At 46.2% G+C, this 27,959-nt stretch overlaps 1 protein-coding gene across 1 annotated transcript in view; it reads right to left on the bottom strand.

Annotated features, from left to right (window-relative positions):
• Positions 1 to 3,289: 3,289 nt before the first annotated feature.
• Positions 3,290 to 27,959, bottom strand: part of LOC117505822 (deoxyribonuclease-1-like) — a 29,814-nt gene continuing 5,144 nt past the window's right edge. The window contains exons 2-10 of the mRNA XM_034165365.1: positions 23,312 to 23,397; positions 18,629 to 18,717; positions 18,379 to 18,465; positions 17,808 to 17,920; positions 16,363 to 16,475; positions 6,575 to 6,732; positions 6,408 to 6,504; positions 4,142 to 4,199; positions 3,290 to 4,059 (exon numbers count right to left, since the gene is read on the bottom strand). Coding sequence (XP_034021256.1) covers positions 3,881 to 4,059; positions 4,142 to 4,199; positions 6,408 to 6,504; positions 6,575 to 6,732; positions 16,363 to 16,475; positions 17,808 to 17,920; positions 18,379 to 18,465; positions 18,629 to 18,717; positions 23,312 to 23,392 — 975 coding nt within the window. The 5' untranslated portion in view covers positions 23,393 to 23,397 and the 3' untranslated portion in view covers positions 3,290 to 3,880. The remainder of the gene's footprint in view (positions 4,060 to 4,141; positions 4,200 to 6,407; positions 6,505 to 6,574; positions 6,733 to 16,362; positions 16,476 to 17,807; positions 17,921 to 18,378; positions 18,466 to 18,628; positions 18,718 to 23,311; positions 23,398 to 27,959) is intronic.

Here is a 27,959-nt window from a genome sequence, read left to right as displayed (position 1 = left end):
GGGTAAATGGTGACGTTCCACAGGTTTTGGGTACTGTTAAGTATTTGGTGTCGGTAAATGGAAATTCTATCAAAAGACGTGAATCAATTACTGGAAGAAAAGAAAAAGAATGTAAATCCAGGCATTGTGAATGATGATGATCATCATTTTGATTTTGATTTTGACAATGAACTGAATGATTTAGAAAATGAGTTTAAGGACACTGCAGGTGAACAGATAAAAATTGTCCTCAGAACGAGGTTTCTCGGGTTTTGGTGGAAATGGACCATATTGTGGACAATCCTCTAGGTACACAACATCTGGAGCGTCCAAGGAGAAATGTGGGTCTTCCAAAACATCTGGATTTATAACAAATCAAATCAATTTTATTTATATAGCGCCAAATCACAACAAACAGTCGCCCCAAGGCGCTTTATATTGTAAGGCAAAAGCTATACAGTAATTACAGAAAAACCCCAACGGTCAAAACGACCCCCTGTGAGCAAGCACTTGGTGACAGTGGGAAGGAAAAACTCCCTTTTAACAGGAAGAAACCTCCAGCAGAACCAATCAATCAATCAATCAATTTTTTTATATAGCGCCAAATCACAACAAACAGTTGCCCCAAGGCGCTTTATATTGTAAGGCAAGGCCATACAATAATTATGTAAAACCCCAACGGTCAAAACGACCCCCTGTGAGCAAGCACTTGGCTACAGTGGGAAGGAAAAACTCCCTTTTAACAGGAAGAAACCTCCAGCAGAACCAGGCTCAGGGAGGGGCAGTCTTCTGCTGGGACTGGTTGGGGCTGAGGGAGAGAACCAGGAAAAAGACATGCTGTGGAGGGGAGCAGAGATCAATCACTAATGATTAAATGCAGAGTGGTGCATACAGAGCAAAAAGAGAAAGAAACACTCAGTGCATCATGGGAACCCCCCAGCAGTCTAAGTCTATAGCAGCATAACTAAGGGATGGTTCAGGGTCACCTGATCCAGCCCTAACTATAAGCTTTAGCAGAAAGGAAAGTTTTAAGCCTAATCTTAAAAGTAGAGAGGGTGTCTGTCTCCCTGATCTGAATTGGGAGCTGGTTCCACAGGAGAGGAGCCTGAAAGCTGAAGGCGCTGCCTCCCATTCTACTCTTACAAACCCTAGGAACTACAAGTAAGCCTGCAGTCTGAGAGCGAAGCGCTCTATTGGGGTGATATGGTACTATGAGGTCCCTAAGATAAGATGGGACCCAGTGTTGCCAGATGGGAAATATGCAACTATCGTACCAAAACCTCAAAATTATCGTATTTTGGGAGAAATTATCATACAGAAACAAAACAGGGTTTTTTTTATTTCCAATGGTGACGGGGGTGGGCTAAGCTAAGTATGTGCGCATGTGCAGCCAAAACAGTCTACATTACAGGTCAGTTGTCTCAGGCCCAGGAAGGGAGGGGCAGGGCCGAGAATTGGGAACTCGTTACTTTGTATGGAGAGGGGGTGGGCTTTCAAATAACTTTGTCCCCGGGCCGGCCAAAGCTAGCAGCAGCCCTGTGTGTGGTGTGTCTTTGATGCCGTCTGAGTGCAACGCCTGCGAAATGATTCTTGCATGTTTGGGAAACCAACTGAAATTATCGTACATTTTGGATTTTTTCCCATTATTGATCGTACATCGTACATACTCTCTCCTTCTAGTCCCTGTCAGTACTCTAGCTGCAGCATTTTGAATGAACTGAAGGCTTTTCAGGGAACTTTTAGGACAACCTGATAATAATGAATTACAATAGTCCAGCCTAGAGGAAATAAATGCATGAATTAGCTTTTCGGCATCACTCTGAGACAAGACCTTTCTAATTTTAGAGATATTGCGCAAATGCAAAAAAGCAGTCCTACATATTTGCTTAATATGCGCATTGAAGGACATATCCTGATCAAAAATGACTCCAAGATTTCTCACAGTATTACTAGAGGTCAGGGTAATGCCATCCAGAGTAAGGATCTGGTTAGACACCATGTTTCTAAGATTTGTGGGGCCAAGCACAATAAATTCAGTTTTATCTGAATTTAAAAGCAGAAATTAGAGGTCATCCATGTCTTTATGTCTGTAAGACATTCCTGCAGTTTAACTAATTGGTGTGTGTCCTCTGGCTTCATGGATCGATAAAGCTGGGTATCATCTGCGTAACAATGAAAATTTAAGCAATGCTGTCTAATACTGCCTAAGGGAAGCATGTATAAAGTGAATAAAATTGGTCCTAGCACAGAACCTTGTGGAACTCCATAATTAACCTTAGTCTGTGAAGAAGATTCCCCATTTACATGAACAAATTGTAATCTATTAGATAAATATGATTCAAACCACCGCAGCGCAGTGCCTTTAATACCTATGGCATGCTCTAATCTCTGTAATAAAATTTTATGGTCAACAGTATCAAAAGCAGCACTGAGGTCTAACAGAACAAGCACAGAGATGAGTCCACTGTCCGAAGCCATAAGAAGATCATTTGTAACCTTCACTAATGCTGTTTCTGTACTATGATGAATTCTAAAACCTGACTGAAACTCTTCAAATAGACCATTCCTCTGCAGATGATCAGTTAGCTGTTTTACAACTACCTTTTCAAGAATTTTTGAGAGAAAAGGAAGGTTGGAGATTGGCCTATAATTAGCTAAGATAGCTGGGTCAAGTGATGGCTTTTTAAGTAATGGTTTAATTACTGCCACCTTAAAAGCCTGTGGTACATAGCCAACTAATAAAGATAGATTGATCATATTTAAGATCGAAGCATTAAATAATGGTAGGGCTTCCTTGAGCAGGTAGGAATGGGGTCTAATAAACATGTTGATGGTTTGGAGGAAGTGACTAATGAAAGTAACTCAGACAGAACAATCGGAGAGAAAGAGTCTAACCAAATACCAGCATCACTGAAAGCAACCAAAGATAACAATACGTCTTTGGGATGGTTATGAATAACTGTTTCTCTAATAGTTAACATTTTATTTAACAGAAATAATATGTGTAAAAGAAACTGCACATGTAATTAAATAGAAAAGAAACAAGTGCAGGGCAGCACGGTGGATTAGTGGTTAGCACTGTTGCCTCGCAGTGAGAAGGTCATGGGTTCAATTCCCGCCCGTGGCCATTCTGTGTGGGTTTCCTCTGGGTGCTCTGGTTTCCTCCCACATCCAAAGACATGCGGGTTAGGTGGATTGGAATCTTTAAATTGTCCGTAGGTGTGCAAGTGGGTGTGAATGTGTTTGTGGCCCTGCGACAGACTGGCGTTCTGTCCTGGGTGTACCCCGCCTTGTGCTCTATGAATGCTGGGATGGGCTCCAGCCCTCCGTGACCCTTGACTGGACTAAGCAGTTGAAGATGAGTGTGTGTGAGAAACAAGTGCAGTTAAAGTCCACAGGGGAGGACTGTGGGATCCTGGAATGTTCTGAGTTGCAGTAACCAGGGTTACCTGCAGAGGGCGTCAAGCGCCAATGTAAAAATAAGTCTTATGTTGCAGTGGCTGATGGGACAAAAAAATAGATTCATGTTTTTAAATCGGGTTTATTTTGATGTTTTATCGCGGTCACGGTAACGTCCGTGTTGTTCCTGATGAAATGTGCACATTTGGTTTCAGTTTGATGGTTTTTGTGTGTTTGTAACGTTGGGCAGCAGTTACTGCTTCAATCAGAGCAGTTTCAGAGAGAACCAGCTGAACTGTGGTTTTGGTTTTCTTCTTTCCAGAGTCTCATCAATCTGAACAGCTGTCTGTTTTCTGACATGACACAAGTTTGACTCCAGAGGAAAAACGCATCACGTTCCTGTTTCAGTGTGGACGTTAAAAACACGCATCATTAAAAGGCCTGTGTGGGTGTGAAGCATGGACTGCTGTTTCAGCTTTAGTGGGCGTTGTGTTTGTGTGGTCTAAGCGTCATGTCCATAGCCCCCGCTCAGCTTGTCTAGCTTCAGACGCAGGATCTGGATCTCCAGGCTGAGCTTTTCCCTCTCCAGCAGCAGGTTTCCTCTCTTCAGCTCCAGCAGGTCTCCATCCAGCACCGGCAGTTCTTCTGCATCCAGATGAAGCGGCTGCGGCTCTTCCTTGCCTGCAGAGTGCCACAATCCAATCAACACACGTCATAAAGTCTGATTTTTAGATTTATGACTTCAAACAGCAGGAATTTTTACCATCGGCTTCAGACCGGAGCTCCACCTCCACTGGGTAATGGTCACTAACTTTCAGTGCCTCAAAAATGAACACAGATTAAAGTCACATTATTGAAAGAAAAAGTGCTCATTCTTTGATATGAACAACATCTAAATGAAAAGCTGATTACACGACAGAAGAACAAGATCTTTGAAGACCTCACAGTACTTTTGCCTTTTTTAAAGTACTTGTGCCTTTTGAAGCCAAGAGCTACATAACAAAACTCTACTAAGGCATTCACGCAGAGGAACAAGCACAATGTTCTGAATGACCATCTCAGTCCCCACACCTGAATATTACTGAAAATCAGTGGTGTGATTTTAAACAGTCTGTCCATGCTCGGAAACCAACAAGCCTGACTGAACTTGAGATGTTTTGTAAAGAAGAAAGGTCCAAAATACATTCAACCAGAATCCAGACAGAATTAATGAACATTTTCTGCAAATCCTATAAACTTCATTTCACTTCTCAAATATCACTGTGTTTGTCTGCTATATGATATATTTAACTGAAATTGCTGATCCAAACAACCAATGATTTATAAAGGAAAATCATGGAGGTGCCCAAACTTTTACATACAACTGTATAAAACAAATAATGTTTTTACATTCTTTCAATGGAACAAATATTTAAAGTGTCCCTGCCACGCCACGATGTTTTTACATATTCTTGAAGAATAAAAAAAGCTTTTTCCACATGTTGTCTTTGTTTTTTTTTTTACCATAAAATGACACTGAACAAGGATTTAACATTTTGTTACCCATCTGAGAATTTGAATTTACCACCTCCGAGTTGACCTACTTTTTCGATGCGACGGATGTGACATCATTCAAGTAAATGTGTTGCAGCCACTGAACTATATACGATGTAGTAGTAGCAGATAACTCGTCTAATTTGGGTGAATATCTGTCATTTTGGGTGACTGGGCATGGACGGAGGGACTCAGAAAATGCATACCGCCCTCCAAAAGCATGTTATTGTATTATTACTTTTATATTTTAATGAGTATCAGTTCTGTTCTAGTTTCAATTATAATCATTGATCTTCTTGTTTCCCGCTATTTAGATTAGTCATGTTATTTCCTAGTTTTTTCCACCATTTTGTTTTGTTCACGTTAATTATAATTTGTCGATCACATAACGTTTTGCACCGTTGGTTTTTCTGTCACTTCTTTATCTTGCCCCAGTTCACTTTGGTTTTGTCTCACTGCACTCTCTTGCACTTACCTTCATCTTCCCTGGCCATGCCCCCTTCCAGAACTATCCACACACTAGCCCAACAACCTGCCCGGCTATGAATGGGGCCAGATACTGGCTTCCATTTTGGAGGATTTGAAGATTTCCCACTCCTAAATGACTAATAAGGGAGCAGTGCTGGAATTCCCTCTCCTAAATGACCAATATGAGAGCAGCAGTTGTGAGGCTGACGCATGGGCTGACGTCAGCATCTTAGCTGCCAACCAATCACAGGAGAGAGAGGCAAGTATCTGGCCCAATTCAGGGCTGGTTGTCAGGCCATCCACACACCTACACCTCATCACACCTTGATTAACCTGCTCCCTATTTAAGCCCTCACAGTGTCACAGCTCACTGCCAGATTGTTGATTTCATGTCACTTTCTAGCCTTAGGTCCTTGTTTTGTTTTGTCCTGTTTTGCCTGCCGGTATTTTGACTTTGCCTGTTTTTGACCTCGAGTTTGTCTTGCCTCTGATAGCCTTAACACTGTGTATTTTGTCCTGCACCTGTTTACTGAACTACGCCTCAGCCTCTCGTGTGTCTGCTACCTCTGCCTTGCTGCTGAACCATCCATGTACCGACCCCCTGCTTGTTGTGTTTATTAAACCTCTTTTTGAACTCTATCAGTCGTGTGAGTTTGCAGTTGTGTCCATACAGTTTGTGCCACGTCTGACAGTGTAAGCATAAAGACAATACAGAGTTTTTGATTCTTGATTGATTACACATCTGCAGGGTTCATATGGGTGATTAAAATGGTTAAAATGCTGAATTTTAATGTTTTCCAGATTTGAAAAGTCCTCCAATTCTGGATAAAATGCTTGAAACTAATGTCGTTGTCAATTTAGAATTACAAACTCTCCATTTGTTAGAAACACGTTTAATCCGGTTTGTCTTTGAATGTGGGTTTTTTGTTTTGTTTTGTTTTTGAGCATCTACACGGTTTGTGGAGAAACAAGATATTGGACACCCCCCTCGTTCCCTTCAGTCCAGGTGAAGGTGATTAAATCCAGACCTGCTCGTCGGTCAGTCCGTACGCCTTCTGGAAGTTAAAGGGTTTGGCAGAGTTTGGTACGACCGCCTTGAGCATGTCATCTCCGTACACCACAATCCTGAAGGCAAACAGAAGTGTTTGAGCAGTTGGAAACATGAGCTGTGATGGTTCCACTTCCTGTGTGTTACCTGTCGTATGCGTGGTCGTTTCGGGTGCTCGCCGTGGTGTCGACATTGTCTCCAATCAGCCAGTGGAAGTTCTTGTCGCTACGGATACGAATGGTCTTCATGTCGGTGTTGGACACGTATGAGCCGTCTGCGTTAAAGTCGCCGATTATCATCACGTTCTAGAAAATGGAGAAAACACCAGCGGACCACAGAAGAATGTTTACATTAAATCTAAATTTTTCTGTTTATCTTTGCTTTTTCCTTTGGTTTTAAGCTCTTTTGTGACATTTCACAAAACCTTCAAAACCTCCAACAGGGGGAGCTACATGATCCGCAAAGCAGATTAATACAGTTTAATTAATCCAGCAACTTTTGACTTATTTTGTTAGTTTTTGCGATTGTCACAACATCACAATTGAAAACAAAGATCAGGTTGAAGCACTCTTTGGAATCACAAAGCTTTGAATCAAAACTTTTTGCTCACTAAATTCAAAACAAGAAACCGACTGTGGACTAACTAAGTTACGATACCTAATAATCAGTTGATAGCTGTTGTGGTTTGTCTTGTGGTCAGTGGTACTTTCTCTGGTGGTTTTCTCTTTCTCTCCAGTGGAGCTGATTATGAGACACACCTATCTGTAATCATCACCGTCTTTTTAAGTCCCGGTGGAGCAGGAGGATGCTGTCAGGTTATTCCACTCTGTGTGGTACAGTTGGCCTCTAGTTTCTTCATTCCATGTGCTGAACTATATTCATTCCATTGACCCCTTTTGTTCCTTATCTGATACTTTGTGTTTGTTCCCTTGCAGATCGACAGCAGCCCACCAGCTCCACTGGCCCACCTGGTTCTCCTCCCTACCATCCAGCCCTCCCATGTCCTCTTCCACACCATCTATTACCACCTCCACACCTTCAGCTGGTCTTTGGACAATAAAGTGGTTACTTCTTTCACTCAGCTCACTGCCTTGGTGTATTTTTAGGTCCTCACCAGTTCTCCCTGTTTCTCACAACAGATAACCTTTGATATCATGTCATTCAAAGCAAAGATCGCATACAAAGTAGTCTGAATGAGTCAAAGCTTTGAACTGAAACTCATCTCACAGGCTGAATTCAAAACATGAAGCATGTGGTTTGCAGCGTGCAGCCCAACTTCAGACTTCAACAGCATCAGCAAACGGTGAGTTTTAAAGCATTTCATTGGTTCAAGTAGATCAGACACGTTCTTATACACTGAAAAAAGTATAACCCTGCTTAAACTAAAAAAAAAAAATGATGCCCAGATATCACATCTAATATATTTGACTTCACATCATCTAAATTATTTCATTTCACAGAATGTAAATTATTTAACTTCCTATGACCTGATTATTTTATGTTGATGTAAATAATAATATTTCAATTGACTCAATCTAAATTCTTTGCCTTGATCCAAATTATTAACATTTTTGTTATTGAATCAAATTAATAAATTAAAACTGACCTAACACGTCTGGCCAGCTCCCCGAAGGCGAATGAGACCAGTGCAATGCACATGTGCAATTCACATTTGAGTCAAACTCAAAATATTAATTGCAGGTCATAAAGAAGAAGAAAACAACTGAGCGAACTAAAAAATTTGTTTTGAGTCCATTAGATATATATTTAGTTCAGTTCAAATCAAACCTGGTGTCACTAAATGTAAAGAAAAATGAGTTTCACAATCAAATCAATATTTTTATCTTGTTTTAAATGACAGTTTTTAGTTGGAATGAACAACTGCATGTTACACTTTTCACAGTGTAGACTAATAGTCTGTTGTGTGGGCCGCTGAAGAGGAGGTACTGCTGGCCCACCACCACTAGAGGGCGCCCTGCCTGGAGTGCGGGCTCCAGGCACCGGAGGGCGCTGCCGCCTTACGGGAGCAGCCAGGATGACAGCTGTCATCTATCACTGGAGACAGCTGATCCCAATCACTGAGGAGGTATATCAGCAGGACGGCATCTCCACCTCATTTGCCGAGATATCGCTCTACCAAGGAGGTAACGAACTCAGCCAACCCTTCATCATTTGTGAAAGGAACGTATTCGATAAGTATCCTAGTTACTAGACAGTGTTGTTTTCTGATTAGAGGTGGAGGTGGTGTTTTCCACCCCACGTGTTGTTGGGTGCAGCCGCACCCACGTCTGACTGTGTCTGTTCCTTGCCAGCAGTACCGGATCCGACGAGCGGAGGCAGAGACCACCTGGGAGTTCAGGACTTGGCGGTTCCAGTATTCCCGGGGTTTGGTAGCAGAGGAAATCGAGTGGTTCTGGTTCGTCTTGGACAGACGTCTCCTATCGTCGAGCCTGCCCACACGACACCGTTGGAATTTAACTTAAGACCGAAATTGTGATTTGTTGTATTTGTTGTGCGTGTTCACAACAGTAAAGCCTTGTTATTTGACTTTCTTCATTGTCCGTTCATTTGCGCCCCCTGTTGTGGGTCCGTGTACTGACACTTTCCCAACAGGATATCTCGGCCAACGTCATGGATCCCGAGGGGCGTCAACCGGCTGTTGAACGGCCAATGGAAGAACAGGACGCGCAGGCGTCCGCAGGAGGGGTAATCGGTGAGTTGCAGCGGATCCTCACCGCTTTCACGACTCGGTTAGATTTGATGACCGAGCAGAACGTCCTCCTGAACCGCAGGGTGGAGGCTCTCGCCGCGCAGGTGGAAGCGCGCCCTCCGGGCGCCGCTGCGGCTCTCCCTCCCGTAGACCCTGTACGTAACATAGACGTTCCACTGGTTGCTCAACGACCTCTCCCACCTTCCCCGGAAGCATACATAAGCCCCCCAGAGCCGTACGGAGGCTGTGTGGAGACGTGCGCGGATTTTCTGATGCAGTGCTCGCTCGTCTTCGCACAGCGTCCTGTCATGTACGCGACCGATGCTAGTAAAGTAGCTTATGTAATAAACCTGCTTCGCGGCGAGGCACGCGCTTGGGCTACAGCGCTCTGGGAGCAGAATTCACGGCTCCTTCTGACATACGATGGGTTTGTAAGGGAGCTCAGAACCGTGTTCGATCACCCTAATAGGGGCGAGACCGCTTCAACCGTGCTACTGTCAATGAGACAGGGGCGTCGGAGCGCAGCTGCCTATGCAGTCGACTTCTGCATTGCGGCTGCGAGGTCCGGCTGGAATAGCACTGCCCTCCACACCGCCTTTGTAAACGGACTGTCTTTGGTTCTCAAGGAGCACCTGGTGGCTAAGGACGAACCGCAGGATTTAGATGGGCTCATCGATCTCGTCATACGGTTAGACAACCGGTTAGAAGAACGTCGGCGGGAACGAGACAAAGGGCGTGGCCGGGCACGCGCCGTCCCTCTCCATTCCGGTTCCGACCGCGCTCCGCCTTCCCCACGCTCCACGGCCCCTGCACTCCGTGGGGCCACAGCTCCCCCTGCTGACGAAGCTATGGACACGAGTAGGGCAACATTTAGGGCACCAGATGCACAGAGGAGACGGGCCCACGGAGCTTGTTTTGTTTGTGGTGCAATAGAGCACCATATGAGAGACTGCCCCGAGCGGTTAAACTCCAACGCCCGCCCCTAGAAACTGGGCTAGGGGTGGGCCGAGACATTCACGTGGGACACACCCACATTGCCACACGACTCCCAGTTACAATCCTTTATGAGGATGTAACCCTGAAGGCCCCAGCACTGGTGGACACGGGCTCTGAGGGGAATCTGCTGGACAGCAGATGGGCTAGGGAGATAGGGCTCCCTCTGGTGGCGCTTACCTCGCCTGTGCAGGTTCGGGCACTAGATGGCTCCCTACTCCCTCCGATCACGCATAAGACACCACCTGTAACTCTGGTGGTGTCGGGAAATCACCGGGAGGTGATAGAGTTTTTTGTGACTCAGGCCACCTCCCGTGTGGTTTTAGGATTTCCCTGGATGTTGAAGCATAATCCCCGGATTGATTGGCTGTCCGGGGTAGTGGTTCAGTGGAGCGAGACCTGCCATCGGGTGTGTTTAGGTTCCTCGGTTCCTCCCGGCTCCCAAGCTAAGGAGGAGGTCAGAGTCCCGCCCAATCTGGGGACGGTGCCGGTGGAGTACCACGACCTTGTCGACGTGTTCAGCAAGGATCTGGCGCTCACACTTCCCCCCCACCGTCCATATGATTGTGCCATTGATTTGGTTCCGGGCAGTGAGTTTCCGTCCAGTAGGCTGTACAACCTCTCCCGGCCTGAGCGCGAATCAATGGAGACCTACATCCGGGACTCATTAGCTGCCGGATTGATCCGGAATTCCACCTCCCCGATGGGCGCAGGTTTCTTTTTTGTGGGCAAAAAAGACGGCGGACTCCGTCCATGCATTGATTATAGGGGGCTGAACGAGATCACGGTTCGCAACCGATACCCGTTGCCCCTGTTGGATTCGGTGTTCACACCCCTGCATGGAGCCCAAATTTTCACCAAGCTCGATCTTAGAAACGCGTATCATCTGGTTCGGATCCGGAAGGGAGACGAGTGGAAAACGGCATTTAACACCCCCTTAGGTCACTTTGAGTACCTGGTCATGCCGTTCGGCCTCACAAACGCCCCCGCGACGTTCCAAGCATTAGTTAATGATGTCTTGCTGGATTATTATCTTAGGGACCTCATAGTACCATATTACCCCATTAGAGCGCTTCGCTCTCAGACTGCGGGCTTACTTGTAGTTCCTAGGGTTTGTAAGAGTAGAATGGGAGGCAGAGCCTTCAGCTTTCAGGCTCCTCTCCTGTGGAACCAGCTCCCAATTCAGATCAGGGAGACAGATACCCTCTCTACTTTTAAGATTAGGCTTAAAACTTTCCTTTTCGCTAAGGCTTATAGTTAGGGCTGGATCGGGTGACCCTGGACCATCCCTTGGTTATGTTGCTTTAGACGTAGACTGTGTTTCATAATTATTGTATGGCCTTGCCTTGCAATGTGGAGCGCCTTGGGGCAACTGTTTGTTGTGATTTGGCGCTATACAAGAAAAAAGTTGATTGATTGATTGATTGATTTCCTGCACCGGTTCGTCTTCGTATATCTAGACGATATACTCATCTTTTCTCCGGATCCTGAGACTCATGTCCGGCATGTACGTCAGTTCCTGCAGCGGTTGTTGGAGAACCGGCTGTTTGTGAAGGGCGAGAAGTGTGAGTTCCACCGCACCTCTTTGTCCTTCCTGGGGTTCATCATCTCCTCCAACTCCGTCGCTCCTGATCCGGCCAAGGTTGCGGCGGTGAGAGACTGGCCCCAACCCACAAGCCGTATGAAGTTGCAACAGTTCATAGGCTTTGCTAATTTCTACAGGAGGTTCATTAAGGGCTACAGTCAGGTAGCTAGCCCCCTGACAGCCCTGACCTCACCAAAAGTCCCCTTCACCTGGTCGGATCGGTGCGATGCCGCATTCAAGGAGTTGAAACGGCGCTTCTTGTCTGCACCTGTTCTGGTGCAGCCCGATCCTAGTCGCCAGTTAGTGGTTGAAGTGGACGCCTCGGACTCACCCGTGTGCCTATTTTTCCCGCAGGTTGACCCCAGCCGAACGGAACTATGACGTCGGCAATCGAGAGCTCCTTGCGGTGAAAGAGGCTCTTGAGGAGTGGAGACATCTGTTGGAGGGAACGTCCGTGCCATTCACGGTTTTCACTGACCACCGGAACCTGGAGTATATCAGGACCGCCAAGAGGCTGAATCCCAGGCAAGCCCGCTGGTCACTGTTCTTCGGCCGTTTTGACTTCCGGATCACCTACCGTCCCGGGACCAAAAATCAAAGATCGGATGCTTTGTCCCGGGTACATGAAGAAGAGGTCAAAACGGAGCCGTCGGATCCCCCGAATCCCATCATCCCGGAGTCCGCTATCGTGGCCGCCCTCACCTGGGACATGGAGAAGACCGTCCGGGAGGCCCTGACACGAGACCCGGACCCCGGAACCGGACCGAAGAACAAACTTTACGTCCCACCAGAAGCCAGGGCTGCAGTTTTGGACTTCTGTCACGGTTCTAAGCTCTCCTGTCATCCTGGGGTGCGAAGAACCGTGGCAGTCGTCCGGCAGCGCTTCTGGTGGGCGTCCCTGGAGGCCGACGTCCGGGGTTACATCCAGGCCTGTACCACCTGCGCCAGGGGCAAGGCCGACCACCGCAAGACATCGGGGTTGCTGCAGCCGCTGCCCGTGCCTCATCGCCCCTGGTCTCACATTGGCCTGGATTTTGTCACGGGTCTTCCGCCGTCCCAGGGAAACACTGTCATCCTCACGATAGTGGACCGATTCTCCAAGGCGGCCCACTTCGTGGCCCTCCCGAAGCTACCAACGGCCCAGGAGACAGCGGACCTCCTAGTCCACCACGTCGTCCGTCTGCATGGGATACCATCAGACATCGTCTCTGATCGCGGTCCCCAGTTCTCCTCGCATGTTTGGAGGAGCTTTTGCCGGGAGCTGGGGGCCACGGTCAGTCTCTCGTCCGGGTATCACCCCCAGACCAACGGACAAGCAGAACGGGCCAACCAGGAGATGGAGCAGACCCTACGCTGTGTGACAGCCGCGCACCCGACGACCTGGAGTACCCACCTGGCCTGGATCGAGTACGCCCACAACAGCCAAGTGTCATCAGCCACCGGCCTCTCCCCTTTCGAGGTGTCCTTGGGGTATCAACCCCCGTTGTTTCCGGTGGTTGAGGGGGAGGTCGGTGTGCCCTCGGTCCAGGCCCACCTACGGAAGTCAATTCAATCAATCAATTTTTTTTTTATATATAGCGCCAAATCACAACAAACAGTTGCCCCAAGGCGCTTTATATTGTAAGGCAAGGCCATACAATAATGATGTAAAACCCCAACGGTCAAAACGACCCCCTGTGAGCAAGCACTTGGCTACAGTGGGAAGGAAAAACTCCCTTTTAACAGGAAGAAACCTCCAGCAGAACCAGGCTCAGGGAGGGGCAGTCTTCTGCTGGGACTGGTTGGGGCTGAGGGAGAGAACCAGGAAAAGACATGCTGTGGAGGGGAGCAGAGATCGATCACTAATGATTAAATGCAGAGTGGTGCATACAGAGCAAAAAGAGAAAGAAACAGTGCATCATGGGAACCCCCCAGCAGTCTACGTCTATAGCAGCATAACTAAGGGATGGTTCAGGGTCACCTGATCCAGCCCTAACTATAAGCTTTAGCAAAAAGGAAAGTTTTAAGCCTAATCTTAAAAGTAGAGAGGGTGTCTGTCTCCCTGATCTGAATTGGGAGCTGGTTCCACAGGAGAGGAGCCTGAAAGCTGAAGGCTCTGCCTCCCATTCTACTCTTACAAACCCTAGGAACTACAAGTAAGCCTGCAGTCTGAGAGCGAAGCGCTCTATTGGGGTGATATGGTACTATGAGGTCCCTAAGATAAGATGGGACCTGATTATTCAAAACCTTATAAGTAAGAAGAAGAATTTTAAATTCTATTCTAGAATTAACAGGAAGCCAATGAAGAGAGGCCAATATGGGTGAGATATGCTCTCTCCTTCTAGTCCCCGTCAGCACTCTAGCTGCAGCATTTTGAATTAACTGAAGGCTTTTTAGGGAACTTTTAGGACAACCTGATAATAATGAATTACAATAGTCCAGCCTAGAGGAAATAAATGCATGAATTAGTTTTTCAGCATCACTCTGAGACAAGACCTTTCTGATTTTAGAGATATTGCGTAAATGCAAAAAAGCAGTCCTACATATTTGTTTAATATGCGCTTTGAATGACATATCCTGATCAAAAATGACTCCAAGATTTCTCACAGTATTACTAGAGGTCAGGGTAATGCCATCCAGAGTAAGGATCTGGTTAGACACCATGTTTCTAAGATTTGTGGGGCCAAGAACAATAACTTCAGTTTTATCTGAGTTTAAAAGCAGGAAATTAGAGGTCATCCATGTCTTTATGTCTGTAAGACAATCCTGCAGTTTAGCTAATTGGTGTGTGTCCTCTGGCTTCATGGATAGATAAAGCTGGGTATCATCTGCGTAACAATGAAAATTTAAGCAATACCGTCTAATAATACTGCCTAAGGGAAGCATATATAAAGTGAATAAAATTGGTCCTAGCACAGAACCTTGTGGAACTCCATAATTAACTTTAGTCTGTGAAGAAGATTCCCCATTTACATGAACAAATTGTAATCTATTAGACAAATATGATTCAAACCACCGCAGCGCAGTGCCTTTAATACCTATGGCATGCTCTAATCTCTGTAATAAAATTTTATGGTCAACAGTATCAAAAGCAGCACTGAGGTCTAACAGAACAAGCACAGAGATGAGTCCACTGTCCGAGGCCATAAGAAGATCATTTGTAACCTTCACTAATGCTGTTTCTGTACTATGATGAATTCTAAAACCTGACTGAAACTCTTCAAATAGACCATTCCTCTGCAGATGATCAGTTAGCTGTTTTACAACTACCCTTTCAAGAATTTTTGAGAAGTGCCGTCGGGTGTGGCATGCCGCCCGTTCTGCTTTGTTGAGGGCCCGGACGAGGGCGAAGAACCATGCAGACCGGCGGCGGGCCCCGGCTCCCACGTATCGTCCTGGGCAGGAAGTGTGGTTGTCCACCAAGGACATTCCCCTTCAAGTGGATTCCCCAAAACTGCAAGAACGATACATCGGCCCGTACAAAATACTCAAGGTCATCAATCCCGCCGCAGTGAGGCTCCAGCTTCCGGCCTCACTGCGGATTCATCCAGTATTCCACGTCTCCAGGATTAAACCCCATCACACCTCACCCCTCTGCACTCCGGGTCCGGCGCCACCTCCTGCCCGGATCATCGACGGAGGGCCGGCTTGGACCGTACGCCGGCTCCTCGACGTCCGACGGATGGGCCGGGGTTTTCAGTATCTGGTGGACTGGGAGGGGTACGGCCCCGAAGAACGCTCCTGGGTGAAGAAGGGCTTCATCCTGGACCCGGCCCTCCTGGCCGACTTCTACCATCGCCACCCTGACAAACCCGGTCGTGCACCAGGAGGCGCCCGTTGAGGGGGGGGTCCTGTTGTGTGGGCCGCTGAAGAGGAGGTACTGCTGGCCCACCACCACTAGAGGGCGCCCTGCCTGGAGTGCGGGCTCCAGGCACCGGAGGGCGCTGCCGCCTTACGGGAGCAGCCAGGATGACAGCTGTCATCTATCACTGGAGACAGCTGATCCCAATCACTGAGGAGGTATATCAGCAGGACGGCATCTCCACCTCATTTGCCGAGATATCGCTCTACCAAGGAGGTAACGAACTCAGCCAACCCTTCATCATTTGTGAAAGGAACGTATTCGATAAGTATCCTAGTTACTAGACAGTGTTGTTTTCTGATTAGAGGTGGAGGTGGTGTTTTCCACCCCACGTGTTGTTGGGTGCAGCCGCACCCACGTCTGACTGTGTCTGTTCCTCGCCAGCAGTACCGGATCCGACGAGCGGAGGCAGAGACCACCTGCAGAGGAAATCGGGTGGTTCCGGTTCGTCTTGGACAGACGTCTCCTATCGTCGAGCCTGCCCACATGACACCGTTGGAATTTAACTTAAGACCGAAATTGTGATTTGTTGTATTTGTTGTGCGTGTTCACAACAGTAAAGCCTTGTTATTTGACTTTCTTCATTGTCCGTTCATTTGCGCCCCCTGTTGTGGGTCCGTGTACTGACACTTTCCCAACATAGTCATAATAATGTGATCTGAACGGCCGCCTGGACAGTTTATAGAGGTTCTACACTGTGATTGCAGTGTCTCATAACGGGTGATGGTGTGTGTGTGTGTGTGTGTGTGTGTGTGTGTGTGTGTGTGTGTGTGTGTGTGTGTGTGTGTGTGTGTGTGTGTAGTTACATCAGTCTTCCACTTCTTCGTGATGTGCAGGAAAACATCGTAAAGCTCGTCCAGCTCCTTGTCAGCGTCGTCTGGTTTGGTGTGGACCGGGATCATCACCAGATCCTTCAGCACTGAACTCAGAACAGAAACACACGTTTACATCCAAACAGACCTGAAGTTCACACACAAAAACCTTCAGCTGTTTTATTGTTGTTGTTGTTTTCACAGTTTGAAGAAGACAGACATTTACAGCACGCAGCTTCAGGGCCAAAAAACTGAAGCAAACCAAGAACTGTGGACTTTTATACAGATTATTACCCCCATCAGCCACCAGAGGGCAGTCATAGCTCTGATTTGAATTGACATCAAATGTTTATGATGTCATAAGGTACAGCTGATGAAGAATGAGTGAACAGAAAACTTTCAAGATCTCACAATTTAAGTTTAAGTGAAAGGAAAACAGGAAATTAAATAGTGTTTAGAAATTAAACTGAATCAAAATTTTATCAACTCTCCTAAAGATATTTCAAAATTTCATCATCCTCCATAAACCTCATTTAAAGATAGGGTTAGGGTCTGTATGTCAGAAGACTAACAGGAACACTTCATCCTAGAGCCCGACCGATGTATCGCTGGCTGATAATATCAGCTGATATCAGTATCAGCGATATTTTTGCTAATATGAGAACTTTAAATTCACAGAATAACCAATATTGAAAAAAACACTTTGGCTATTGGCTGCAGCAGCCAATTCCAGCCAATTACAATTCCAGAGATGAAATTTTTTCCAGTTATTCCAGAATTCTGGGGGGTTTTCGGCGGCTTGCTATATTGTTCTGGAAAATAGAGACCAGTCCCTCATTTATAATAGTGGTGTAACAGATCATAGTTGATCCGTGAGCTGTACTGTGTTAACTCCGATACAATCACAGTAAAATCACAGTGTGAGCTGCTTGTTCACGTTGTTCAGTTGTGAACTCAGGCTGTTAAAAACAGCCTCGTGCTCCTCTTCAGTGATGTTTGGTGGTACAGCGGCTTAGTGGTTAGCACTGATGCCTCACAGCAAGAACTTTGTGGGATCACTTCCTGTCCTTTTCATGTGGAGTTTTCATGTTCTCCCCATGTCTGTGTGGGTTTCCTCCCACAATCAAAAACATCCTTATTTAGAATCTGCTCCTTTCCCTGCCCCTGAGCAAGGCAGCGTCTCTACATCTGGAGTTCGTCCCTGGGTGCCAGACTGTGGCTGCTCACTGCACCTGACGGTTGGGTTGTGTTTAACTGTAATTAGGACGGTTACATGCAGAGGACAAATAAAGGCTCTTCTTCTTCCTGGGGCTGTGGAGTGCGACTTTCTCCACATTGACTTCCGAAAAAGCCGCATTGACAAATGCACTGTGCACCCTGTTGGTGAACAGATCAAAACTCTGAATCTGATCAGAATCAGCTGATAAACCAGCTTGTACCTGTATTGAGGCATCTGAATCGCAGGATGTAGGGATCTCTGGAAAAAACGTCTCCTCCCTCCATAAGCTGGTCATCAAACTGATAGGAACTGACCAAGTTGACCACATGGTCCCTACACGGAGACACACAAACTTTATTCTGTGCAACAACCTGAGCATTTCTGAGCCTGTAAGAAGTTTCAATCATTCAGATCACGTGCTCAGTTCCTGAATTCTCCCTTTATTCTTTTGATGGAGCAGCAGTTGAAGCTCAGGAGTAAGTTTTAAAAGTCAAACTAATTCTTTGATTTTATCCTCGTGCTTGTCCATGTTAATGCTAACGTCATTATCTTGTTAACGTATAATTGTATTCTGTCATAGACTTGTGTCATCTCTGTCTAGAGTTCTATCAACTCCACCACAGAGTCAAATCAACTCTGCCAGAGTACAGATGACTCAGAGTTGAACAGCTGGAGCTCCTCTGACTCTGGTTGGAGTTGGAGCAGATGTCAAGTAAACTGAACTCTGTCCTGATGGTGCTGGTTTGTGTGAGGAGCTGGTGACCTTTGACCACACAGGTGGACACGCTCACCTGTACAGGAACATGAACTGCTCCTTGTACTGAGTTCTTCCCAAACGACTGCTGATCTTCAGAGTGTAGCGCCCCCTCCTGTTGGACCTGAACAAACAAACCACTGTAAATGTCTTCAGCTGCGCACTGCAGCTAGTGATCAGACGGATCATCAGATCATCTGTCAATCAATCTTTTAGAGCGTTGTTAATCCATTAATGCTAACACATGCCACCACAGAGGGCTTCAAGGTCAAACTAAACGTGGTTACTTGTTGAGTTCTTCCAGGAAGGTTGTTACTGAGGTACCGCTGGTGTCCACCACCTCCAAAATAACGATGATGTCATATCGAGATGCGATCTGTAGGAGACAGAATGAGGTTAAAGACACTGTGTGGAGGATCAATCTGATAAATGATAAATGTTGTTTAATAAAACTTCAGTGTAAAGTAGTGAACTGATCAATGATTTTTACTCATGAATAACCCGTTTTTGCAGATCAGACTCATTTCTGTCTCCCTAAATGTGTGTTTTGGATCCAAAGATGTTCAGGTCTTGCCTGCACTGGGTACTGGGTTGGTTTTTGGAAACCAGTGACTGAAGTGGTTTTGTTGGTGGGAAAAGGTTTATTGAGTGCTGATGCTGTGATTTTTGCAGAATCATTGCACACCCTGATTACCGCTTGAGAAGCTGAGTGAGGAATCTGAGAGTCTGGGTTTGAGATTGTTCTGGATCAAGACTAAAGCCTAGTTTACACATAGACAGTTTTGTCGGCGGGCAGTACGTAGACCGAAGTTCGCGGTAGTTCCGGCTGTTTTCACGGTGGAAAGGGGCGGAGCATTTCGCCGGCGTTTTGGCCGCCGTACTATCCGCAAATACACGGATAAAACGCCGCTAAATCCGGCGAATAAAGCGGCGTTTTGACGCCGTAGCAACCGGCACACATCAGGCAACGGGGGTTAATACCGAGTTCTATCCTTTACAATCGCAGCTTAAGACGTGTGTGAGAACGGCGGCGTTCTGATGCCGCCGATAATGCTCTGTGTACCGCTGGATTTATCCAGGCAAATCCTGCGTTACTCCAGGAACTTTTGCATATAGGCACTGCCCCCAGAGTATAATAGGCTGAAGCAGCAGGAATACATGCCTCTGTCACTGCAGGGGGAGGGAGATCATCCTCAGCCTTTTATTCTCCTTCCTTTTACCCTCCTCAACATGTTGCTCCATCTTCACCACAGGGCTACCCTCTGCTTCTGAACCAGACCTCTTGGTAAGTCCTTGCTGCTGCCAATTTTCTTTTAGGAGGCATACTGGAGCTTCTCTGCAAAAATATCTGGAGCTGGCCGCGAGTGAGAGGCCTGCATGCAGCGCGCTAGCGTTTTTACACTCAACAAAAATATAAATGCAACACTTTTGGTTTTGCTCCCATTTTGTATGAGATGAACTCAAAGATCTAAAACTTTTTCCACATACACAATATCACCATTTCTCTCAAATATTGTTCACAAACCAGTCTAAATCTGTAATAGTGAGCACTTCTCCTTTGCTGAGATAATCCATCCCACCTCACAGGTGTGCCATATCAAGATGCTGATTAGACACCATGATTAGTGCACAGGTGTGCCTTAGACTGTCCACAATAAAAGGCCACTCTGAAAGGTGCAGTTTTATCACACAGCACAATGCCACAGATGTCGCAAGATTTGAGGGAGCGTGCAATTGACATGCTGACAGCAGGAATGTCAACCAGAGCTGTTGCTCATGTATTGAATGTTCATTTCTCTACCATAAGCCGTCTCCAAAGTCGTTTCAGAGAATTTGGCAGTACATCCAACCAGCCTCACAACCGCAGACCACGTGTAACCACACCAGCCCAGGACCTCCACATCCAGCATGTTCACCTCCAAGATCGTCTGAGACCAGCCACTCGGACAGCTGCTGAAACAATCGGTTTGCATAACCAAAGAATTTCTGCACAAACTGTCAGAAACCGTCTCTGGGAAGCTCATCTGCATGCTCGTCGTCCTCATCGGGGTCTTGACCTGAATCCAGTTCGTCGTCGTAACCAACTTGAGTGGGCAAATGCTCACATTCGCTGGTGTTTGGCACGTTGGAGAGGTGTTCTCTTCACGGATGATGCGAAGGAGATGTGTTGCACTGCATGAGGCAAATAGTGGTCACACCAGATACTGACTGGTATCCCCCCCAATAAAACAAAACTGCACCTTTCAGAGTGGCCTTTTATTGTGGGCAGTCTAAGGCACACCTGTGCACTAATCATGGTGTCTAATCAGCATCTTGATATGGCACACCTGTGAGGTGGGATGGATTATCTCAGCAAAGGAGAAGTGCTCACTATCACAGATTTTGACTGGTTTGTGAACAATATTTGAGGGAAATGGTGATATTGTGTATGTGGAAAAGGTTTTAGATCTTTGAGTTCATCTCATACAAAATGGGAGCAAAACCAAAAGTGTTGCGTTTATATTTTTGTTGAGTATATATTGACCGCCGCCTATCGGCCATTTGGAACTCCGTTAATCGGGAGGTGGCGTTTAGAACGGCGTACTGTCCGCTAGCGCCGCTGTTTTGTCTGCCTCTGTCGCCGGTTAAAACGCCCTTGAGGACGCCGATGTGGGCTCTATCGCCGTTTTACATGCCGTTGATTAGGGATACAATGCCGGCCGCCAATTACGGCGGTGTAAAATGCGGCACTACAGGAAGGGGCAGGATGAAATGGCGATTAAAAAGTATCAAGCGCCATTGTTCGCATTGTCTCCGTCGTCACGCAAATTCTCCGGGAGCGCTCCCGGAATTATTGGACATGTTGAATCATTTTTTCGACAATTCCCGGTAAAGCCAGAACTAAGCCACGCCCCCTAGTGCCGGCGTTAACAACAGCGTGTGATCCTTAAGACGGCCAAAAACTCTTCCGGGACGCTTCCGGGAGCTCTTACCGTCTATGTGTAAATGGGGCTTAAGATCCAGAATACTCATCAGTCCAACAGAAATGTATCTGTATGAGGTGAAAGTGTTGAACTTGGAGAGACATTCATTTATCTCCACAGGGACATTCATGTCTTTGGGTCCTCTTCAGCCTTTGAGATCCAGAGACACCTGGAGGAGCTTATACCATCACAAGGTCAAAGGTCCAAGGTGTTTGGTGATGTAGATTTCTTTGCAGAAGAACGAAGGGCCAAGTGTTTCTGGTCCTGGTGCTTCCGGCATGGTTGTAAGACTTGGACACTAGCCAGTGAGCCAAGTTGGCGATTAGTTGTCTTTGCCCCCCCACCACACACACACACACACACACACCTTGGGAGCGGTGACTTGGGAGACAGAGCAGTGGGCGAGACTGTCCCTTCAAGGCATCAAAAATCCAGCAGGGTGTCCTAGTTGGGTTCTCATCCCCACAAGTTGTCATGGTCTGCCTTTGTCCTTGCCCTTTTTAACCTCTTGTGTGTAGTTTGTCTGTTTTCTCTTCAGGTGGCACGCTGCAGAGCCAAGGTACACCTGCAGCTCATCTTCTCCTCGCAGCTGACACTCATGAGTTCCTGATCAGGAGCCAGCTACTTAAACCCCAGCTTTGAGCTCAGACTATGCAAGAGTCTTGGTGACCCTGACCAGCAAGAGTCTTCCATCACTCTCCTTGAATTCCCATGATACTCCGTGAGCCTTCCATGAGAAATCTATGACCTTGTCAATGCTGATGCTTCCATGTGCTCTGAAGACTGAGCTTCCCGCAGCTCATTTCAAGGTAACCTGGCCACCTCTCATTTAGAGCTAGTTGATCTTTTGGTGTTTCCAGATGCTTTCCTGCGTGGTTCCCACACTGCATGCTCCTGGCTCCCACGCCACTCTCTGCACTACGTCACTTTGGAATGTTTAGGGCCCCTGCTCTCTGCCTCAGAGTGCATAGCTCTGCCATGTTCAGCTAAGTTCCTGCATGTCTGTGAGATCCTGTTCTCATGCTGCTCCTGTCTGTGACTGTGCATGACCAAGAACTATTTCCAAGAACTGTATTGAAGAACTGTTCCCAAGAATTAGTACCAAGAACTGTTTCCCAAGAACTGTATGAGCTCTGATGCAGAACAACTAAGAATTTCCGAGTCATTTCTAAAGCCAGGTCCTGCTTAATTGATACTGCATCATTAGACATGCAGCATCTGACCTCTGAGGACAATTCATAAACTGTGAACATTCCTACCTAAACCCTATAGTGAACTGTTTGTGGTTAAAGGCTTCCAGTGTTACGAGTGCAATCACTCACCTCTGTTCTCCTCCGTCTTCCTAGTTCCTTGTCCTCGGGTCTCTGTGAACCACCTGAGTCCAGTTCCAGCTCCATATACTCCAGGACTCCAGCTCATTCTCAGACTCCCATGTCTTGCCCTGTGTGCACTGTGGCTCCTGAACTTCCACCACTATATGTGGGCCCGGTCTCGGCTCAGCAGGCTTCCTCCAGCTCAGCATCTTAGTTATTTGTTATTGTTAATAAAGCTCTTTTAGTACAACCTGTTCTGGTTGTTGCTCCCAGCATTTGAGTCCATCATCTGTACCGATCCAGGCCTGTCCGGACTTCTAACCACAACACAACTGCTGCAGTGGGGCCATACTTCTAAACGGACCCGTCATCCCGGTAGCGCCAAAACCATTAGAGTCGCTCAACCATGATTCTGGTGGCCCCCACCTTGTCCCATGATGTTGATGTGTGCTCAGAACAAGACCACCTTGTTTCCTCGCTACCCCTGGACTCACCTCTCAGGTGATTCTGCTATGTGGTCACCTCCCTCACAACAATTTACACATATTCTTACAGTTGTTGACCAATTCTCAAAGGTGTCTCACTTCATACCATAAGAAATGGTTATCTCCCAAAGAAATGGTCAAATTAGTGGTGCAGCACATCTCCAGTCTACACAGACTGCCTTCAGAGGAAGAAAGGATATTTTTGTTACCTTAATGAGAATTTTGAGGACTTCTGGATCTGCCACTTTGTTTTTTCCAAACTTCTGGATGTTAAAAGATGCAATTTTCATGTTGGCTGCCAACAAAGACAAACACATTCAGATTTTTTAATGAAATATTTTATGGAGCAATAATTATTAGGAATTACATGGCACCTAAATAGATCCTAGTCATTTGATTGGTGGATTGTATGTCACATGACATTCATTATTGCCTGCAGGGTGACACACAGATGGTTCTGTGCTCCACTGGTGTCCACTTCCAGTCTGAGAAGAAACACCTGTTTAATTTTATTACAAACTAGTTGGGGTACCCAGCGCTGCCCGGGTTAACCTGTTTTAGACATAAGCCAAATGCCAATCATTTTAATCAAAATAATTGCCCAACATTTGTTTTTGTAATGCTGATGTCTAAAGTTAATGGGCTAAAGTTTGTCCAGTAGAACTATAAGGGGTGGACTCCCCAAACTAAGTGGAAATACTTGGTTAAAAGACAAACACATTTGAAGTCCTTCATGGAGACTTTGTTTTGCAATCAAATTTATAACAAAATTACACACAAAAGGTAGGAAACAATAAATGTAAATATCAATGAATCAAAATTGAGGTAGTGGTGTATTTCACTGTTTTTACATTGCAATTTTACAAACATAAAATGAATGTATTCAGACAGGAAGGCAAACTGGGTTGTACAGGACAGTCAGGTGCTTAACAGTTGAGAACAGAAAGTAGCTGAAGAAAGGGATTAAGTAAACAGAGATGGCCAACACATATACAGTGCTGGAAATTTCAATCTGCCTGGTCATACCCACAGCCTAAGCATGTTGTTGTTTTGCTGAGTGTGCTGTGGCTGTGCTGTGCTGAGTGTGCTGTAGAAAGGGATTAAATAAACAGAGATGGCCAACACATATACAGGGCTGGAAATTTGAATTTGCCTGGTCATACCCACAGCCTCAGCATGTTGTTGTTTTGCTGAGTGTGCTGTGCTGAGTGTGCTGTACAAAGAGATTAAATAAACAGAGATGGCCAACACATATACAGGGCTGGACATTTGAATCTGCCTGGTCATACCCACAGCCTCAGCCTAAACATGTTGTTGTTTTGCTGAGTGTGCTGTGGCTGTGCTGTGCTGAGTGTGCTGTAGAAAGGGATTAAATAAACAGAGATGGCCAACACATATACAGGGCTGGAAATTTGAATCTGCCTGGTCAAACCTACAGCTGGCTATTTTGGAGGTAATTTTCAGTTCAACTTTTTTTTTAAATGGTACCAGTTTGTTCCCATGTCATGAGGATTCAGAATATAGTTTTTAGGGCTACATATTATAGTTTGGGAGTTTATCCCGGACAGACAGAAAAACAGACATAGCCCTTTATGTATATAGATATCAAATTACTCAGATCTATTTCGGCATCATATAAAGCAAATAGTGAATATTTACATCCTCCAAAAGTCCATATTAAAAGCTCTGGACTTCACCACAGTGCTGTTGTGTAGTGGAGCGAGGTAAGGAGTAAATGTTTCTGTGTAGGATCTCAGTTGTCCAGGTGGTTTCCATAGTAGAGAAGCTTGAATCTTCGACTGGACTGGGTTGCTTGACGCGAGGACGTTTCGCTTCAAATCACAGAAGCTTCCTCAGCTAAAATTCTTGCTCTGGTGGTCTGACTTCTGTCTTGACTCTTGTAGAGAAGAATAATCAAGAAGTCACAAAAGCTGGAGTTTTAAACCTAACCAGACCCCTCCTACTGAGAGGCAGACTGCTATAGGCTAGTGACTAAACAATAGCTCTAATTAGCACTTATTGTGCTCTAGTTAGCACCCTCCTAATGACAGGGCAGCTGTCCCTCCTAATGATGGGACGGACCCTCTCCTGATGGCTCCCTTGATGACTCTGCTGATGACGTGAATGACTCATTACCATGAACAAAAGACTGAAACTGCTTTGACCTGAGTACCCCATTGTAAACAGGGGATAAAGCATGTCTCAGACCCCCTCCCCTGTTAAGGCTGGGTTTCAGACGTTTCACAAAGAATGCCTCCTTGACCCCTCTATCAAACCATTTCTTCTCTCTGGCTAATATTTTAACTTCCTTGTCCTCAAACGTGTGGTTAGTGTCTTTAAGGTGGAGATGAAGTGCAGACTGAGGTCTACTGGCGCCCTCTCTGTGGTGCTGGTATAGCCTTTTGTGTAAAGGTTGCTTAGTCTCACCTATGTAGTGTTTGTTACAGTTTTCCTGACATCTGATAGAATACACTACATTGCTCTGTTTGTAACTACAGATCCTGTCCTTAGGGTGAACTAATTTCTGTCTCAAGGTGTTATCCGGTTTAAAGTAAACTGGGATTTTGTGCTGTCTGAAGATCCTCTGTAGTTTTTCCTTTACTCCTGCTAAATAAGGAAGAGACACTCCTCTTCTTCTTGTCTCCGTCTCCTGTCTATCTGGTCTCTTTGTTCTCTGGGACTTCTGCACTTTGTCCAGGGACCATCGTGGGTACCCACATACTGTGAGGGCTTTCCGGACAAGTTGTTCTTTAGTCCTTCCCTCTGCAGTTGTGGGCACCTGTAGGGCTCTGTGTTGAAGCATGATCACCTGATCATGCTTCATGCTTCATGTTAAGACAGATCTCCAAGAGTTGGCAGATGAAACAATTGTGTCATTTGATGTGACTTCATTGTTCACCTGCATCCCCACCGCTGAGGCCGTTTCAGCTGTGAGGCAGAGACTGCTGGAGGATGTGTCTCTACTTGAAAGGACCAAACTCACACCAGACCACATCTGCCAACTCTTGGAGATCTGTCTTAACACCACGTATTTCCTGTTTAGGGGAAATTACTACAGGCAGATTCATGGTCGTGCGATGGGGTCTCCGGTATCCCCCATTGTGGCCAATCTGTACATGGAGCGAGTGGAGAAGACAGCCTTGACGTCTTTCACGGGCATCTCTCCCAGTCACTGGTTCAGATATGTTGATGACACATGGGTTAAAATCAAGCAACAGGAAGTTGAGGACTTTACAGAACACATCAACTCAGTGGACGCCAATATCAAGTTCACACGTGAGGATGCCAGAAACAACCATTTAGCCTTCTTGGACTGTGATGTTATGATTGGAGAGAACAGGCAGCTCCAGACAGGAGTTTACAGAAAACCAACTCACACTGACCAATATCTGCTCTTTGGCTCAAACCACCCCCTTGAACACAAGCTCGGGGTGATCAGGACGCTTCAACACAGAGCCCTACAGGTGCCCACAACTGCAGAGGGAAGGGCTAAAGAACAACAACTTGTCCGGAAAGCCCTCACAGTATGTGGGTACCCACGATGGTCCCTGGACAAAGTGCAGAAGTCCCAGAGAACAAAGAGACCAGATAGACAGGAGACGGAGACAAGAAGAAGAGGAGTGTCTCTTCCTTATTTAGCAGGAGTAAGGGAAAAACTACAGAGGATCTTCAGACAGCACAAAATCCCAGTTTACTTTAAACCGGTTAACACCTTGAGACAGAAATTAGTTCACCCTAAGGACAGGATCCCTAGTTACAAACAGAGCAATGTAGTGTATTCTATCAGATGTCAGGAAAACTGTAACGAACACTACATAGGTGAGACTAAGCAACCTTTACACAAAAGGCTATACCAGCACCGCAGAGAGCGCGCCAGTGGACCTCAGTCTGCAGTTCATCTCCACCTTAAAGACATGAACCACACGTTTCAGGACAAGGAAGTTAAAATATTAGCCAGAGAGAAGAAATGGTTTGAGAGAGGGGTCAAGGAGGCATTCTTTGTGAAATGCCTGAAACCCAGCCTTAACTGGGGAGGGGGTCTGAGACACGCTTTATCCCCTGTTTACAATGGGCTACTCAGGTCAAAGCAGTTTCAGTCTTTTGTTCATGGTAATGAGTCATTCACGTCATCAGCAGAGTCGTCAAGGGAGCCATCAGGAGAGGGTCCGTCCCATCATTAGGAGGGACAGCTGCCCTGTCATTAGGAGGGTGCTAACTAGAGCACAATAGGTGCTAATTAGAGCTATTGTTTATATATAAATAAAATTGATTGATTGATTGTTTAGTCACTAGCCAATAGCAATCTGCCTCTCGGCAGGAGGGGTCTGGTTAGGTTTAAAACTCCAGCTTTTGTGACTTCTTGATTATTCTTCTCTACAAGAGTCAAGACAGAAGTCAGACCACCAGAGCAAGAATTTTAGCTGAGGAAGCTTCTGCGATTTGAAGCAAAACGTCCTCACGTCAAGCAACCCAGTCCAGTCGAAGATTCAAGCTTCTCTACTACAGTAAGGAGTAAATGAAGAGAGGGAGCAGTGACCATACGAAAACCAGTGGGTTACATCAATAAAACCTTATTTAGAGCCCCGTCACACTTAGCAAGAATCAGGCCGACCCAGGCAGAATGTCAAAAAAAAAAAAAACAAGATTTGTGCCACATCTGGGGGGAATAAGAAATGCGGCAGTCAACCATCTGACTACTCAGACCACACTGCGACCCGCCCTGAATGATTCCTGCACATGCTGTGCGCGTTAAGCCTCCAAATGCAGTACAAATGTAACCCAGACAGCTGTCAGAATGCAGTGAGAATATGACAAATGCACTTACATTGTCGTACGAGTGAGGTCCAGTTGCGGGTC

The sequence above is a fragment of the Thalassophryne amazonica genome, chromosome 3 (genome assembly GCF_902500255.1).
Source record: "Thalassophryne amazonica chromosome 3, fThaAma1.1, whole genome shotgun sequence".
NCBI lineage: Eukaryota > Metazoa > Chordata > Actinopteri > Batrachoidiformes > Batrachoididae > Thalassophryne > Thalassophryne amazonica.
This window is presented reverse-complemented; position numbering and strand designations above follow the sequence as displayed.